At 43.0% G+C, this 18322-nt stretch overlaps 1 protein-coding gene across 4 annotated transcripts; it reads left to right on the forward strand.

The window, feature by feature from the left end:
- The first annotated feature begins 1445 nt into the window (after positions 1–1445).
- ppp1r1b (protein phosphatase 1, regulatory (inhibitor) subunit 1B) lies at positions 1446–17892 on the forward strand. Of its 4 annotated transcripts, none has more exons than XM_029508471.1 (5): positions 1446–1868; positions 12113–12202; positions 12880–12955; positions 14188–14307; positions 15544–17892. In XM_029508471.1, the coding sequence occupies exons 1-5, from the start codon at positions 1755–1757 to the stop codon at positions 15705–15707; spliced, it is 564 nt and encodes a 187-aa protein (XP_029364331.1). In that variant the 5' UTR covers positions 1446–1754; the 3' UTR covers positions 15708–17892. The 4 variants fall into 4 exon arrangements, with proteins under 4 accessions (XP_029364331.1, XP_029364332.1, XP_029364333.1 ...); XM_029508472.1 differs by having other exon boundaries at positions 12113–12196; XM_029508473.1 differs by lacking the exon at positions 1446–1868 and adding an exon at positions 2242–2620.
- Positions 17893–18322: the final 430 nt, after the last annotated feature.

Here is an 18322-nt window from a genome sequence, read left to right on the forward strand (position 1 = left end):
ATATTCTTCTGTTTTCCCATCACTCAGTGACTGGTTTCATTAAATGATGGAATTGGGCAGCTTGCAGTGAGCCGGCCTCTTAGACAGAGCCTATTACACATTCCTAATGAAATATTGCACAACTCCTACCGAACACCACTAAGTTATGCAACCAACCTGGAGCCAAGTCAAATGGCAACAAGTGACTGAAAAGCTTTAATTTCTTCAGAAACATTCAGCAACTCAGTCAGTCTGCATTTTGTTTTGCACGTCATAAACCTATAACCAAAACCTTCATATGTGCGATGAGAAGCAATAATGAGTTTCCACCTGCAGACGTGCGAAGGTGCTGCTTTCCTTTGGACAGAGGTGTCTTTGTAGCAATGCCAGACAAACCCCCACCTCCCCCTGTCCACCCCTGCCTGGAAACGGTGAAAATAAATTACGTGCTGGCGTGTGTGGCTCAGTCTGACTGGCGGGATAAACAATCAGTTGACTCTTTAACGTCTTTTTGATTCTGTAGGCAGCAGTTTGCGCTCCTAGTGTGCCATATACGACCTCAACTTTTCTGTTTTGCCCACCAAGCCCCTCCAGCCACCTGTATACCTCCTCCTCCTCCCCCCACCACTACAGATATCTCCTTCATTCCAGCCTATGCCAAAGCTCAACTCTGCCCCGAGGCCAAATCCACAGCCCTCCACTGTCCAAATCCCTCTGCCATGTGAGTGAAAGAACACTAAGGCCCTGAAAATAGAGCAATGTAGCTGCACTTCTCTTTTACTCCCTTTTATGTTGCTATTATGTATCTTCCTCTTCGGTAGAGAGAGCGTCCCACGTCCCCCTATTTCAACCATTCTCTCTCTGTGTTTTTCATTTAAAGATCTCCATCTTTCAACCCTGTGTTTCCAGTTGCTTTAGCACTTATGTGATTCATTCAAGCTGTATTCAGGTTAAAAAAGTTTTAGTGGGGTTCATCTCTGTTATTGAGGATCTTTGCATGGTGGTAGACAAAGGGACACCTCCAGCATTTCACTGTAACTCTGGAAATCAATAGCCACAGCATCACATATTTAACACAGCCGAGCCTAATAAATCTAGGGATGTCAGCAGCATGGGTTTAGTGGCAGGATGCCCATGTATGTTCCCCCCGCATACTCTACATCTCTTCTTGTTTATCTCTCCTTGCACCCCCTGAAACCTTCCTCTCGCCGCATAAATCTCTCATTCAGAAATGGAGGCCAAAAGAGGCTCAGCTGATGTGATGAGATTATTATTTTTTTCTGATTACAAATCAACCTCAGCTTAGATAGACAGAGAAACACAGCCACCCTGCCAATCGCCTCCACCCCTATTTGCTCTGGCTCCTCCCCTCTGTCCCAATATCTCCACCTTCTTTTAGCTCTCAGTCCCTCCTCTACATCCCCTCCCCACCCACTTCTCTCCCTCACAGCCTGATCTAAGGTCGGATGTGCCTCATTCAACTCACAGGTTTGTGAGGCAGGGAGAGAAGAGAGAGAGACAGAGGGAGACCAGGGGCATATCGTCATATGCCAGGGAGGGATAGAGGACAGGTGGTGACAGAGAGAGTCTGTTCACGTTGGTGTTTTTCTACAAGAAGAAGGAGTCAGAGAGTGAAGGAGTGAGGCAGAAGAGAGAAAACAAGTTCTCAGGTGTGGGACTACATAGCAGTGGGCGGTTCCTCCAACGAAGGTACAGTGATCTTCAGCAGAAATCCCTCCACTTCACTGGGACTCAGAGCCCCAGGATCCAGAGCCATGGAGCCCTCCATGTCGACTGAGGTCGATGGGGAGTCCAAGGAGAGGAAGAAGATCCAGTTCGCCGTGCCAGCATCTGCTCCCACCAACCTGGACCCTCGGCAAGTGGAGATGGTGAGCAGGCAGTGGATAAGTTAGTGTTTGTCCCATGTGGAAACATCAGTTTTGTGTCTCTTAGGATTTAGTTTTAACTTTTCACTCTGGCTCCTTTTCTGTGTGAAATACGAAGGATTTACATCTGAATCTCCTATTGATCAGTTTCCTTCTGACTGACTGCCATTCTGTCACTCTGGGCAAGTGACCCTGTTGTTGTATGAGACTGGCCGGGTTTCTTCACTTGAGAGCACCTTCCTGTATTACCTTCTCTCTGTTTTTTTTTTTTTTTTTTTTTTTTTTCATTTTTGAGTTTCTTATGCACGGCTGCTCCACAGTTGAGAAATTATGATGACATTTCCCTCCCTCCTCCCTCTCATGAGATTACTAACTTACTGTCTCACCCTTGGCCAATTTTTTTATTACATTGACATGAAAATCACAGACGTAACAACAAACTGTTGTTTTTGGACATTTTCTTTGTCATGTAATCATGTAATAGTCACCATAAATAATTACTCTTTTTTGCCTTTTTTGGCTGGTTGTCATTGAGAGACCTTTGTCTTCAGTCCTATCTGATAACCAAACCAATATTGCTCTTATCATTCTCTTGTCTTCTCTGCTCATTTTTGATAGGGCACTTCTCATCTTCCTTTTTGGCTCTAACGCAAATGCCTCTTATTTTAGCACACAGGAAAAAGTGGGCCAAAGTAGGAACTGTTTGGTGCCGAGGTAGATCGAGGCCATTGGCTCATCTCTCCAGAGAACTTGAGGTGAGGTGCAGCAAGGAAGCAAGAGAGAGATGTGGTATATGAAAGAAAGCCAGGAGAGTTAAGATGCACAACCTGATCTCTGGCTTCACGTGTCCGGGGTTAGCTCCCTTAGTGAATGTCCTTGTTTCTCAGCTTTCAAAAAAGGTTTTTAATGATCTCTTACTCCCTGCAATCATGCTCAATCTCACACTTACCTAATCATCTGCTAAATTTCATTGTTTCCTTGGAGATTGCATGGAGAAAATTGTTCCTGCATGAAAAAAGTGGGATAACTGTTGTTTTTTTTTCTTTATCCAAAACAAATCTTCTTGAATTAAGTGTGATTTTTGTTGCATTATTCCTTCAAGTAAAAAAAAAATGTCAGCAAACAAGTTGTCTTATTTCACGGCATCACTTCAGTTTCACCTATTGACTAAATCGCTTGCTAAATTGAAAACATTTTGCAAACCTAAACCAAATTTCCACTCCACATTTCTACATGAATACTTGCTTTCCTCCTCCCCCTCTTATTCTCTCTATCGCTCATGTCCTGTCCACATGCTCCGATCTCTATCTCTCTTCCAAGAAACTACAGGATATCATCTACCATATGTGAGCTTCCCCCTCAACTCAAAAAAAAAAAAAAAAAAAAAATCTCTCACTTCCGTCTGGTTCGGGGACGACCTTATTGCATCATCCCCTTATGGTCATGCAGGGCTCAGCTGGCTCCCATACTGCAAACCTTTGCCTTCATATAGGATGTCTGTGCTTCTGTCGGGATCCATGCGATGAAGATGTTTCAGTGGCATAAAAAGTGTAAAGTTGTTGATTATATTCAACTGTGAGGAGTTCAGCCTTGCAGCAAAGGATTCTGGGTTCGATTCCTGGGCCTAAGGCCCTCCTGTGTGTGAGTTTGCATGTTCATCCTTGCTGCTGCATTTGAGTGTGGGCGGTTGTTTGTAACTTTGTGTCTCTATATGTCGGACCTGTGGTGGACTGGCCACATGTCCTGGATGTATCCTGGCCCAATGTCAGCTGGGATTGGCTCCAACGCTCCCACAACCCTGATGGATGAGCGATGTAGATAATGGATATGCAAGCACGTGTACATGCAGATGAACGCTGGACAGGGGAGTATGGGAAACTGATGTGTTTAAAAAGGAGATAACATCTACCCAAAGCATACTGAAGCCTCAAGGGGACTTGAGAATGGGCAGGGATCATTTTTAAAGGCAGCCATTTCACTCCCTTCCCCTCCCACATCAATTATGGTTGACAGCACGTCTATCTCTGCTAATGAGTTGCTAATGACTATGCTATTCTTCTCAACTTGTTACACAACTGGTAACTCCTTCGTTACTGTCATTTCCGATGGCATTTAAACCCCAAAAACCGCAATCAACTAAACTGCTGGGACCTTGTTACTATGGAGACGAGCTCCACAACTATGCAATGCAAAGCTCCCCCACTGTTGGCATTGAAAAGGTCAACTTTAATGGCCAGCTCTGTCTTACTGGGTAGTTGTTTGTGTTAGTGCTGTTGCATGTTGTAGACATATATATGTGTGTGTGTGTGTGTGTGGACATTCTTCTGGTGTTAATGTAAGAGACATGCCCATACCTCCCACACATTGACATATTATTATCTGTGCGAGAAAAATGCTACAATTTGTGCGTCTTTCGAATATGTTAAACGCTTTTGTTGGATAGGCTTTACCTGTTTGTGAACATTTACTCTGAAGTGATATGTTCTCTTTCAAGTCTGCAGTGTTTTCAGTTTAAATAAGAAAATATCCTTACTTATCCTTATTTATTTTTCCTTGTATATTCTCATTCATCCAGGTCATTCCCTGTAATGTCTTACAGACATTTGTTTTTGTCATTCATGATGATAGGATGAAAATGCCATTTTGACAATTCAAAAGTAACCTCTCTTTCATTAAATAATAATCAATTGATCTCACTGTGGTCCCTGTATTATTCAGGCCAACCAGCAGGTCAATTTTGAAAAAAAAAAAAAAACAAGAAAAGTACATTTTTTCACACTTCAGATTTGAGAGCCTTGCTGTTGCAGACATACTCCCGTTCCAATTAGACAGATTCTCTCTAGACCCAAAGTGCCTTCAATGGGATCATTTACGCTGTGAAAACTCATTTGTCATCTTCTTTTTTTTTTTCACCTCTGGCTTTCAGCTGGCATCTTGAATATCAGTCACGGGAATGATCTTTTTCAAATCTTCTCCTTGAGTAGTCTTCTCATTGAAAGGTCAAGAACAGTGCTTTAGTTCTCTCCAACAATGCAGAGCAAGCACATGGTCATGTTTACCAGCCCAACCCCCCACTCCATACACTCACCAATCCTCCATCCTTTGCAAGTGACGTACGGTAATGTGCATAATGGACGGAGATTAGGGTCGTGGGGCGGGATGCTGCATTTATGATTCCCTCAAAGTATGCCTCCCCGTGGACTCACCAAGCAGACATCACTCTGTGTTGGCTTGAACCTATCAGGGTCATGGAGGGCATCGTTTTGACTTCCCTGCCCCCCATCATCCTCTATCTTTTACACTCCCGCCCACAACCCACTTTTCCCCAACTCCAACCTCCCATGTCGTCCTCCTCCCCAGTCCAGTCTTTGGGTTAAACATCAAACAGCAACCTTTGATACGGCATGTGTTTGTGGATAAACATTAGTGCTCTGAGGGACCGTCAACATGCACTCCCAGAAAAGGACATCTTGTTAGATGGCACAAAGCATGCTGGGACTTGGCAAGAGGGTGCAGTGATCTTTCTTTGCATGTGGACTGATAGGAATGTCACCGTGATGTCCTGACTCCGTTTTTCCCAGCATTGTGACCTGTCAGGTTTCATGAAAATTACTTTTTGGATACCTTTCAAAGTTGCTTGCCAAAGGCAGGTTGTTGGCATTTTTACAAAAAAAAAAAAATAAATAAAAAAAAATCGTAGTGTTTGGAAGGACACTATATCAAAATGATGGCTTGCCTTGCGAGAACTCATAGATGTATTTGCAGTTTGGACACAGTCAATGGGTCTCTGTCTTCTGCAGGTTTGCCAGTGTGTTTGCTCCTCCCTGTTTTTTGACAGTCCTGGCATTTTGGGAAGTTAATGACTCTGGAGCAACATGTTCATGGCCTGTATCTGTCAACAAAGGTTTCGTTCAAAGTTTCTGTTCTGTTCTGTTGTCTTTTAGTCTAAAATCATTTGTCTTGTAATGGTTATATTCACTGAAAACACAACCATCCACTCTTGGCTTGTGTGTGATGTATAAACAGCACAAAAACGCAAATATTGAGCACGGGTAGAATGATTTGTCTCCTGATGACACTGTACACAGTGAGTTGAAAATATGTCATAATGTCCCCTGCACCTCAGGCGTTACCCAAGCAAACATCAAAACTTGACAGGGGCCTGTGATGCAGCAACACGCCCCCTTAGCCTTTAAAGTTATGGTCAATAAATCTTCTGCAGCCGGCTGGTGTCATTAGTCACTGTCATTATTAATCAAACCAATATGGTATGAGGAGTTGCATCAGCCTAATATACATTAATTCACGTATATTAACATTTTTTTCTAAACTTACACCGAGGCACAGCAGTTAATCCTCAACATGTTTCAGAGGGAACAGCTCAAAGAAGATACAAAGTTATGTAAAGCATAGCCGCACAGCCACTTAATAGAAATTGCAATCAAATCATAAATGTAGGTGTTTTTAGGTGATTTTTTTACAGGCCATTGGCTACAAACTGCATAGCAACAATCAACAGTTGCTTTCTTTCTATTTGTCACCTGTTGGTACGTATGATGTTGCAAATGAGTAACGATAGTAACTCTATACTTTGTTTGTACCTGCCTGTTGACCTCTGGAACTGGTTTTTGTCAACAGTACAATGAGGCTACTGGATTCAAGTGCATGAACAAGTAAAGTAAAAAAAAAAAAGAATTATCTCAGTGTTTGCAGGCTGTTAGCTGTGTCTCTGATAAAGCTTTGACTGGCACCTCTCCTGTTGTCACCTTGCCCTGTTTACAGTTCCAGTGTGTGCTGTGGCCTGGCAGGCGGCCTCCTGTCACTCATCATCCACTGGCATTATCACAGTGTGTTGTTATGGTAAAGCTTTCTTCCAACAGTCTCTGGAACAACGGGCCAAACAGCAACCAGCAGCTAATTACATAAATGCTGGGGGCGAGGTGAGGCTGGGTGTTGGGTGGGGGGTGGGGGGGGGTGGGGGGGGCTGTCTGAGTATGATATCATTCTGCCAGTGGGTGCAGCATAATTACATTTCCTATTTGGGGGTCATTGGAGAGCCCCTCCAGATGCTTTCTCCAACCATCTGTTTATTCAGTTAGCCAGTGGTGGGGCCAAAGGTCACCACTAAAGTGTTACATGAATGTTGAAAAGCAGCACGCAGCAGCACGCAGCAGCACGCAACAGCACCTCACACTTATGGGGATATAGCAAAGCTGGCCATTTGAATAGAAATGAGCGACCTTGGACCTCATTGAGCTGCAGTTGGGATTGTAATTTCCAGAGCCACGTCCTTGACCCGCTTTGAAAACAGCTGGAAAATCACAAAAGCGTGTGTTACTCAGTAAGGCCCTGCAGAAGACACCTGGCAGCCATGTCTGTGAGTCACGGCTGAGTATAGTCTGTGTCTGACCGAGCGACTTGTCACGTGATCCAGCCAATCACGGGCCCTTGGCTGTTTGTTTGTCATGCTTATGGAAACATTTTTCCTGGCAGCTTTGTCATGACTGGGCACCTTGGCCTGGTATTTGGGTTTAATCCTGATGACAGACAATTGTGTGCCCAATTTGGGCAAAACACAAAACATAAATTCCTAAAATTGCAGTGTGAATATACTTATGAACAAAATGCTAAGCATATATGGAGAGCTCCATCAACACATATGGTTTGTTAAAATTTAAACCAATAATAAAACTGACTGCGACACAGTGTGACAAAACTTTTATTTTGAAATTGTGCAGTTGCACACCTGTATTTCAAACAAGAAGACATGAATGTGTTAGAGTTGAAATAGAGGTTGAAAATGGTTAAACCTGTTATGTATTCTACCGACAGCATAATACAAAGCAGTAACACTCTTTACAACTGAGCTCACGACAGGAAACATTGGATGCATTGTATGTGATTGCACAAGGAATACATTAACTGAGAAAATATCATTCATCTCATGTTAAGAGGGATCATTTTTCACCTGATTGTGTTATTGAACTCATTGTTAGATTGCACTTAAGGCACCACAAGGATGCCACTTCAGGCAGGAAAAGGAGGAAGGGGTGGGCGGCTTGGTAGACTGAGATTCATAGAAATCACAAATTCACAAATTCACAGAGAGATGAGGAATAAAACTACTGTTTTTAACTGACATTTTAACAAATGTCTTCTAATGTCTTCCAGTTTTTACACTCAGCCCATTTTCATATCATCTTATTTGTATTTGGGGTTGCTGTTACTGTTGGCTGCTTTGTTATCATTAGCACTTTATCTCTTCCATGTGCTGCTCCTCAGTTATTGTTTGTTCCCACCAGTGTACTGCACCGCATGTTCTCTGCACATACACACATGTGCAGCGGTATGTGCCAGTGGGCAGATGCCGCAACAACTGCAGATCAATCTTGTGCAAATCCATATCTATCCATCAAGAGCTGGGTTACAGCTGGTCAATGAGAGAGAGGGAGTGGGTGGGCTTCATATGGGCCGTGATGATGCTCTCACCTCTATCACACAGTTGGCACCCCCTGCTCGATGGGATGGCCTTGTGCCATAGAGTAATATTGTACACCAGGGATGGCAGCTGACAGGGGAGGGAAATCTACCGTGTGTTTCTTTGCTTCAAGGCCACCTGACTCCCCCTGGAGATGCTCAACTGTTAGCCTTGGTGCACGATAGCGTTTTAGAGCCTTTCTCCCTCATCCCCCATCAGAGACTCCTCCGATCTAGTTTATGCTGTCCTACTGCTGCTGCTTTTTATAGACCCCGCCACAGCAGCACCAGCTTAGAGCAGGGGCCTCGGGGGAACAGGCCCATATCAGCCAATCTGCACCCAAGTTGGGCCATGACTGTGATGAGCCAACACACATTCCCGTGCCTGCACACACACACACACACACACACGCACGCACGCAAACAGGTGCAAAGTCAACATTTATCAGTGACCCACATGCAGCACAGAGTGAGGTCTCACACTGAAGTCATTTGTGCCAACTTAACCTCTTTGCCTCCAATTAAATTTGACAGTTATGAAAGTACAATTATTTGCATGATATTAATTTTTATCCGTAATCCTCAAACACACTTTATCCACCTTTTGTCATGAACCCTGTTCTATGTTACAACCCACAAGCCTTTTATTGATACCAAAGCTCTGTGTGGAAGCTAATGAGGTGCTGCAGCCTTTCAGGGAGGCCTGCAGGCGTACACCTGTGGAGCCGCTGAAAGGCCACCTCAGCAACCTGTCTGCTGAGGTGGTCCACAGCGGCGCCACTGATCTTGGCACAAAAACACTGGCTGCCAGCAGAGGAGAAGGTTTTGGAGATTGGGGAGCAGGGAGGGTATAGTCTGTGTGGGTGGTGCAGGGGTTGGTGACACAGCTTAGGAGCAGTAATCTCACACATTCTGATCTAGTGTTAGCGTAAATGAGGAAGTCACACACAATATTATGTAACATAGACAGAATGGGGTGGTTTAAATGCCGGAAAATGACTAGAGTCACTGTGCATGTTTATGTCATTTGGTCTTGCTGATGTCATGCAGCAGTGCACCTCACAACTGCCACCACATCGCCTTCTGTTTCTAAATGTTGATGAGTGACATAAAGAGATACCAGTCTCAGCTGCATGCATTGCATTTAATGTTTTAATGTGCTTTGGTGTAGTTTGCAACCAGTTTTACGGTCTGTTTATCCTTTTCCTGTTCTAGGAAGTCACGTCTTCATATAACCACCATAATGATAATCCAGATTGTGTTGGGATGACAGAAACCTACTGCACACACACACAGACGGTGCTTCTCTGACCTCAATTATCTAGTTATTTTACCTCCCAGTTGTTTCATCACCTCTCGGTTTTTAATCTCCATCTCAGGAAATTAACCATGACTCTGCTCATCAGAGTCTCTCACAGTGCAGCCATCTCTTTCACTGATGCTTCATTGGGGGTGTCTCGGACCACTTTTGGGGCTCGTGAAAACACAGTTAAATAATTAGAAACTTTGTTTGCCCTACTTTTGTTAATAATTTTCACCTCCATAAAAAAAGAAAATAGTCGATAGCGTCACAGACGAAAAGACAGAGGGGGGCATGTAAAACGTGGAAGTGACACACTGCAAGTTACCAGAAAAAAATAATACTGACATTTATAACCACTCATTAATTATGATTGCAATCTATTTTGTCACCTCACCTACTGACTATTACTTAATCATAATCGATTATTTGATTTGATAATCCAAATATAATATGATCTGACCAATGGTCCAAAACAGAATATATTCACTGTTTAGATTCTAAAATTATTTTGTCATACTTGCTTGATAAACAAATTTAAAAATTTTTGCTATCAAATAACTAATTATTCATCTGATAGTCAAAGAATTGAGGTTGAAAAACCATTCAGTGTTATGCTGATACCCTCCAACTGGCCCTTCCATCTCTCACTTTAACTTTATAAATTTCCATGACATGTGAGAGTAGATTACCAATCCAGTGTTTTTTCTCTGTTTGAGGTTTGTCATGCAACAGGACTATGACATAGGTTTAGTCATGGCCACATCTGGTTCCTGCTTGCGCTCGTGGGTCTGCATGAGCCACTTCAGCCTGCCCTGCAACGCTGTTAGCAGGTGGCAGGCCAAGGCAGCAGGGTTCACAGCAGCACAGAGCCCCAGGCCTCCACACCTCGTCAGGGGAGAGAAATAAAGACGACAGAAGGGGAGGGGGAACAGAAGATGCCCTGGGGATGTCCCTTGCTGATAAAGAGACGAGGAGAGATCAATTGATGAGAGGAGAGGACTGATATGTCAGCCTGATTTCTCTTCTGACGCATTCCATGGATGGGAAGGTTGGAGAAAGGGAAGTGGATGGAGGGTAATCCAAGGATGGGCATGGAAGTAAACAGGATTGAGGAAGCAGAGGATCGAGTGAGATGGAAATGAGAGCGACAAATAGTGTGAGAAATCCGGGGGAGGGAGAAGAGCTGGCGATCGCCTGCCAAGATTAAAATGTGTGCCTGGTATCATAAATAAGGGAGAAACCTACACTCAATCAGTCCTGTTGCTGTGTTTGATTGCCACAATGAGGACCAGCAAGCCTCTGCTTTGGCAACACGCACCTCGCTCTGATGACGCACACCTTGCTTCACAAGATGGAGGGGAACTGCACACAAACACCAAAGCTCCATGTGGAGCCACTTTATGCAAAGTACGGTCAGGCTGCTTAGCTCACCTCCTGTGATGTTATGTGGCACAATAAACAGCAGCTTCAAGGTTCATGTCAAGGTCGGCTTCCTCCACAGAGGACACTCTCAATACGCTGTTTGTCTGACCTGCCGGGGTCAACTTAGATGGACACTCTTTTTTTCTTCTGTGTGCTTTTTGTTTTTATCAAACATTTACCCAAGAGGAGATGCCGGCTATTAATCCTTGAGAGTCGCTGGGAAGTCAGTCAAAACACCAAGCTCTGCGTGTAAACCTTTCTTTATGAAGCAAAGGCACCAAACATTCTGCTCAGGGCTTTTCTTCAATCTGATTATTAAAGTGAGTCTCCACCCCTAAAATAATCTACTGCATTTTGCATTTGGTCTGCAATTTGCAATTTTCTTTAGGGTACATTTTCACCCGCAGGGTATTATACAGGTCACAGGGTGTATGAGCACAGCTGGGCATTTATTCCTTAAAGGACAGAGACTTCACTGTGCACACTGACTTATGGAGACCTGCAGTCTGCCGGCCCCGGACTTACCTCTAAGGCCACCAGTCACCTGGCTTTGGCCTCCAGGGAACAGTGCATAGACTGGACCATGGAGGGGAGCGTGTGCGGCCGAATGTCGGCACTCTCTTTCCTTTAAATCTTATTTCCTCTGCCGCTCTGTTTCTACAGGGTGCACATGGTGCTCTCATGGTATCAGACACAATTTATACATTTCACGTTATTTGAAGAAGCCAGTAATTTAAAATCTATCCAGTATCTTAATATCGGACAGGTTAATGGACAAAGGTAGATCAGCTGACTTTAACATCAGAAACTAGCATATTAAGTGTTTCCTGCTGACCTGACCACTACTGAGCGCTGGAGGTAACTCTTGGCTGTTTACCCATCAGCCAACGGGGCAGCAACACTGAGGAAGTCAGCAGTCCTACCATGCCGTTCCGCAGCATGAACTGTCAATACTTTCTATGTGATTGACATGATTTTGAGCTGATCATTATTGATCATACAGATTTGAATGGTTTAATTATTCATCTATACTGATTCTTCCTAGATCCGTCGCAGGAGGCCCACACCCGCCACGCTCTTCAGAGTCGCCGACCAATCATCTCCTGACGATGATCAGTCCAGTCATCAGGTAAAGGTGAAGTCAAAACAATTTTTTATGATAAGCGTCATCTTCATCGTGCATCCTTCTGCCTCCAGCCACCCAAATATTCACCAACAGAACACAGCTGTAATCTTTTTATGTGTCGACTGTCTGCTGGTGTCTTCTCTGTAACATTCACCATTTTCAACCCTCCATCACACACTCATGTTGTGTGAACCCATGTTCAAACTCCCCATAAAATAATCTCTGTCGTCTTGAGCCAGGCTACCTTCACAGAATGATTTTATTTGATGTTAAGGTGCAGCCATGAAGAAATATCACATCTTGAGTTTGAATATATCTCTTCATGTCATAAACTGCATCATCATTTTTTATATTATTTAAGTGTTTAATTTGCCATTGTGTGTGAAATGTGCTGTTTAATTTATTTGTGGTGCAGTGGCTGGCTGTGTATTTAAGGTTGTGTGTCTTTGTTTGTCTGTCTTTAAAATTAGATTTTGATATGTTTTAAATGCATTTTAATTTACACTTTGGGTTGCTTTGTGTCTATATGGTGCTATTTTAATGAATTTTCCTTGTATTATATAGAATTAAGAAAATTTTATGTGAAAATGTCATGTAACACCAGACACAAATACTTCCAGGCATTAACATGTGTTTTTAAGGAGAATTTAAAGTGAATTTGCTGTTTTCCTCTTTTCTATTTGCAGTGGGTCGTCGGAGAGAATGGAGTGCTCAAACCCAAGCGTGTAAATCCAAACGTGTATCAGCCTCCATCACTCAAAGGTCGGTACGAGCCTCTTTGACACTCCAGGAAGCAGCCGTGTGTGTTGTGATTCAACCTTGTGTTTGGGTCCTCTTTGTTTTACCGAGCTTCGCTGCAGTCGAGTGTCCTCCTCGCTTTCCGCGCTAAGAGCAGACACAGAAAGCAGTGCATGTGACAGATGGGTTAGATATGCATTAAAAGCCTTTGTTTCTTTTTTATTCTCTGCATGTGCATGTGTGATGTGCGCAGACGTAGATCTGGTCTTTTTGTGTGCCCAACAGCAGGATCTGTATATTTGTGTGTGACAGGAAGGGAGAAAGAGGGAGATTATCGTGTGACAGCTGTGAGACACTGAGTGTGAGTCTAGGAAAGTCTGGATCATCCAGGATTACAGTCGGTTGTGTATACAGCTGTGGCACACACACACACAAACAAGCATGAACGAAAAAGATTGGCTTGCATGTGTACATGCATGTGGGCAGTCGCTTGTTGCATGTGCTTGTTAAATAGGCAAAAATATTTCCCATCAGAGCTTCATTCACTGGGGGTGTCTGGGTATGCTTTGCGTTTGGAGTGATGATATAATGACACAGAAAGCCTTGTTCCTGCAGCAGCAGAAATCTGTCTTTCATAAACTAATATGAGCGGGAAACAGCAATCATTTCTAATTGCATAACCTACCTTGAGCTAGAAAGAGTGGCCTGCCTCAGTGCGGCACCGTGTATCTGAGAGTGTGAAAGAGGCCAAGGTGACCCAGAGGAAGGGAGAGGGGGAGTTGAGGTAATGTCACAAAAGAGAGGAGAGCGTATCAGGAGGGAGAGGGAGAGTGGTGTGAGTCAGCACTGCCAGGCGAGCGTGCTGAGGAGGGCGGGCAATCGAGGAAAGATGAGGGTACAAACAAACAGATGGAAGAACAGGGTGAGAGAAGGGACAGAAAACAACAGCGAAAGCTCTGCTGTACAAATCAGTGTGGGATACCAAAAGCACTATGCAGTTGCCTGCCTGCCTGCCTGTCTGTCTGTCTGTCTGTCTGTCTGTCTGTCTGTCTGTCAGTGCATGTGTTTAATTGGCGTCCTGCCTGCCTGGCATGTATTCAAAAAAATCCCGTGAGGCTTGATTAAAAACTGACAGTGTTGAAGCGTGGTAAAACCAGAACAACATATCCCTCTATCCTTGTATCCTTGTGTCTGTGTCCATGTGTTTGTGTGGCCGTCTCCCTGTGTGTGTCTGTGGTGTGTTTACTTGTGTGTAGCTGTGCAGAAGATGGCTGAAGCACATATGCAGAACCTAGGTGTCTACGCTCCTTTGGAAGACCCTTGTGAAGGGGATGAGGATGAGGAGGGAGAGGACCCATCTCCCACCAAAGCTGCTGGTGAGAGGGCGGCTCTCTGTGGGCCGGCTGGGACCACCACACACCACTGTTGGTTTTACTATTTCAGGAAAAAAAATACACCCCTAGTGAAAACAGAGCCACTGGCACTGTGTCCTGATTTTCCAGAGGCGGTTCAGTTGTGGAGTGGTGGAGTTAAATGATGATAAGACGTATTCATTTTATTAATGCAGTCCGACCCCATTAAACAAATGCAGGGAAAAACAAAAATCTTGAAAATCAAAGCAAATATTTAAAACTATCTTAAGGTGTAGGGGCGGAAGTTGCCCCTTTTCCTTCTATTCTAAGCATGACAAAAGCTTGAAAAGGCTTGAAATAATACTATATTAACTATAACAAAATCTTAACATTTACGTCCGATTGATATTTCATGATATCAATGTGGCTTTTGTCTCAGCAGACACTTACAGGACTAAGAAACACAGTTAAAGTTCAAGCTTTGTTAAATATTTTTTGATGCAGCAGATTTCAAACTCTGAAAACAATTTGTCATGAAAAATGAAAAACAAATTAGTGGCGAGAAAAATATATAAAATGTGGCTGAAAGACACAGAACACGCATAACAAAATGTGAGGCTGCCGTTCTCGGAGGAAAGGACCTGTCCCCTTTGCACGGTAACATTAGCTCCTCCATGCAGGGACCAGCAGCACTCTAATGTGCTGAGAGACGGCCCCAGCATCGTATTATCTCCTTCCCCAAATCTGTTGGAGGGTGAACTGCGCTGCACTGACCGCAGGGCCCGACACCAACACCTGTAACAGTCAGATAGAGGCCAGGCAGGATTAATAACCAAAGCTGTGATCCTCTTCAAAATGCTGCTCTGTTCTCTTCTACCTCTAGCACAGAAAATAAAACCTTTGGACAATGATTTAAAAAAAAAAAAAGAAAAAGTAAAAAATCTGAACCGCTCTGCCCATAAACTTCATACATTTTGTTTGACGCTGCAAAATTGTATGTCTTTAATCTCCTTGATGTTACATGAGAAACGGCAGCATTTCATTCACCTATTGCTCTGTCGACCCAGATGACAGGCTCTGTCAATAAATCCTTCAGTGAAAGCGGGCTGAAACACAGAGGTCCTTCTGATTGCAGTTCATCTCTGTCTTTTAGTCTCTCTGAACACATTACATATGATCCCTTTGGTGCACTGCCAAAAGCCAGAGATGTTGTCACAACTGCACGGCGGCCTCCTCTGACCTCAGTCTTTGTGCCCTCAGATCAGACAGCAACCACTCAGCAGTCAGACAAGTTTTCCAGCGTGAGAGAGACGGCCAAGCAGATCCAAGCAGCACAAGAGGAAGAGGAGGAGGAGGAAGATGACGACAGGGAGGGAGACAAATCCAAGCCGACAGCAAAGGAAAACAGTCAAGGGAACAACTGAGAGAGAGAGAGAGACAAACGTTTTTGGGGAGAGTGAATGTGTAGTCATCATCAAATGGTTAAAATAGGAAGAACTCAGAAAAACAAATGAAGAAATTGACAGGGTTTTTTTTGTGGACGTGTGAATATGTGGAGTCGGGTGAGGATGAGTGAGGTGTCTGACTGACGAGATGATGGATACTCAAGCATGTGAAGATTTCTATAGTGCTTCTCCCCTGAGGGGCTCAGGTGGCTTAAAGAGAGGACAGAGAGGGAGTTTGTATGAAAGCAGTCGGCCCATATGAGCAGGTGAAGAGTGATCTACTGACAGAGCAGACTACAGATGCCACTTAGGCCCCAATGTCCCTTTGTTTATAATGAGAGTAATGGAGCGGGCCAAAGTCAATGAGACTAAATATCCCTGAAAACCAGTCCTCTCTCTTCCTTAACGTTCCTTTAAAGAGGGAAATAACTACCACGATGTCTTTAACAAAGACCGTCTCTTATAGGGCCCTTTCTAAACTACTTGAAGGTCTTTAAATGACTGTGGGACATATGCCACCTTCATTTCATTCATTGTTTTCCCCTTTGATTAATGTGTGTATACTTCCATCTTGTGGTAGAAAATAGTGATGCTCCAGCCAAGTCCCCCAGCTCAACAAAACAGGTGTACATTTTGATTCTATTTTCTTCTAATTATTGCCCGTTTTTTGATGCTATTACCGGTCTGCATTCAATATGTTCAATCTTAATAACATTATCTGTCTGGGGGAAACCGTGCAGAGCCTAATCCATCTGCACTGTTTTTAAATTCAGACTTACAGGTATCATCCTCACTGTTGACTGCACATGATCCTGTCATCAGCAGCAGAGCTGTGTTAAATTACCACTGGGATTATAAATTTAATCCCCTGAAATGTGGTGCAGGTTGCCGTTTTATTCAAAGAAAACAGCAGCTCCATTTGAATAGAGATATTGACGCTAAAAGAATTTAATTCTCATTATTTCTGCATTATAAGCTGCTTCATTTTGGTCATTTGAAAAAGAAATATACAAAAAAATGTCTGGGGTTGTGAATCATTTTTAAATCTACCAAAAAATGGCCAACAAAATGTTTGTCTATATTTGTGAGCGAGTGTGTGTCGTCATTTCATACCATACTTTTAATTTTTGAGCATTCTTAATTAAATTACAGCTACCTCTAATTTGTTCAAAATAAGGTTCCCTGCTATTTCCTCCCTGCTTCATGTGTGTAAACTCGATTCATGTTGTGAACTGATGTACTCTGTTAAGGAATCAAAAGAATTAATTTGTAATTTGAAATCTCCTTTTTTCCCCCCCACTAGTGTCAAAACAGACTTCTCAGTGCTCACAGATTTCCTTTTGTATGTTAACACTTTTCTATTGTCATCTTTCTAATCGTTTGCTCATGATTTTTATGTCACGGATCTGTTGTTGTTAGAGCTATTTTTCTAATCTAATGCTCGGTGTGTGAGTAGCTCAGCTCTGTCCTGTTCCTACTGACAGTATCCAAATACTCAGAAGACTTTGTGTGTGTGTGTGTGTGTGTGTGTGTGTGTGTGTGTGTGTGTGTGTGTGTGTGTGTGTGTGTGTGTGTGTGTGTGTGTGTGTGTGTGTGTGTGTGTGTGTGTGTGTGTGTGTGTGTGTGTGTGTGTGTGTGTGTGTGGTATGCAGAGCCTAAAGCCAGGCACTGATTTAAAACAGTCGCTGACTTCCTCCACTCTTTTTACCATAAATTCACTTGGTCTCTCTCTTTTCAAGGAGTCAGCAGCAGTTTTAAATGTTTTTCTTCAACATCAATCTAATTTCATTTTCAATTTCTCTTAAGAAGCAGGCTCTGATGATAAAACATTTCCTTTTGTGCCACATGATGAATAGGTTTTACTCTTTGTATGTAAGAAAAAACTGTATGGAACTTTTTTTTTTTTTTTTTTTTTTTTTAACCTCTGACCTCCCTAAACATCTGGCTGGTCAGCTGATGCTGCCCCCCCCTTAGTCCTGCAGCCCCTCCCCTCCTGGGTCAGAAGAAAGAGATCATCGAAAGACATATGAACTCTGAAAGCTTATTCTGTCTTTATTTTCTTTTTCTTTTTTCCCCTTTCTATTGTTTCATGATGTGATGTGGTTGTTTTAAAGTGAGCAACAATATGATATCAGAATAAACAGATTTTCCTTTTCTCCGTCAACCTGATCTGGTTTTATAGTGTGTGTGTGTGTGTGTGTGTGATCTGAGTGAATCAACTGATTGATATTGTCTCACTGTACAGCAGAAGTTTGTGTGGTGTCCAAAAGTTAATAGTTAATAATTTTAAGTTTTTTCATACATCATATTCAATATTAAATATAAAACTGAATGATTGACTTTTTATTCATTCAGAATTTTTTTTTTTTTTTTTCAAAAATGTGCATATTTTAGTTTTAAGGCCATCTCTGCTGACGTGTTTAGGTTTCTGGAGGCATAAATAAAAAAGGACCTCAATAAATGTAGACATATGGAAAAAAAATACAAAAATGTTTTGAAATGCACAAGTAAATGAAAATATTAATAAAAAAGAATTCATTGTTGAAATGCATCGGAAAACAATCAACACCAGACTGGGAGGAAACCCACGCAGG

This window comes from Echeneis naucrates, chromosome 8 (genome assembly GCF_900963305.1).
Source record: "Echeneis naucrates chromosome 8, fEcheNa1.1, whole genome shotgun sequence".
Lineage (NCBI taxonomy): Eukaryota > Metazoa > Chordata > Actinopteri > Carangiformes > Echeneidae > Echeneis > Echeneis naucrates.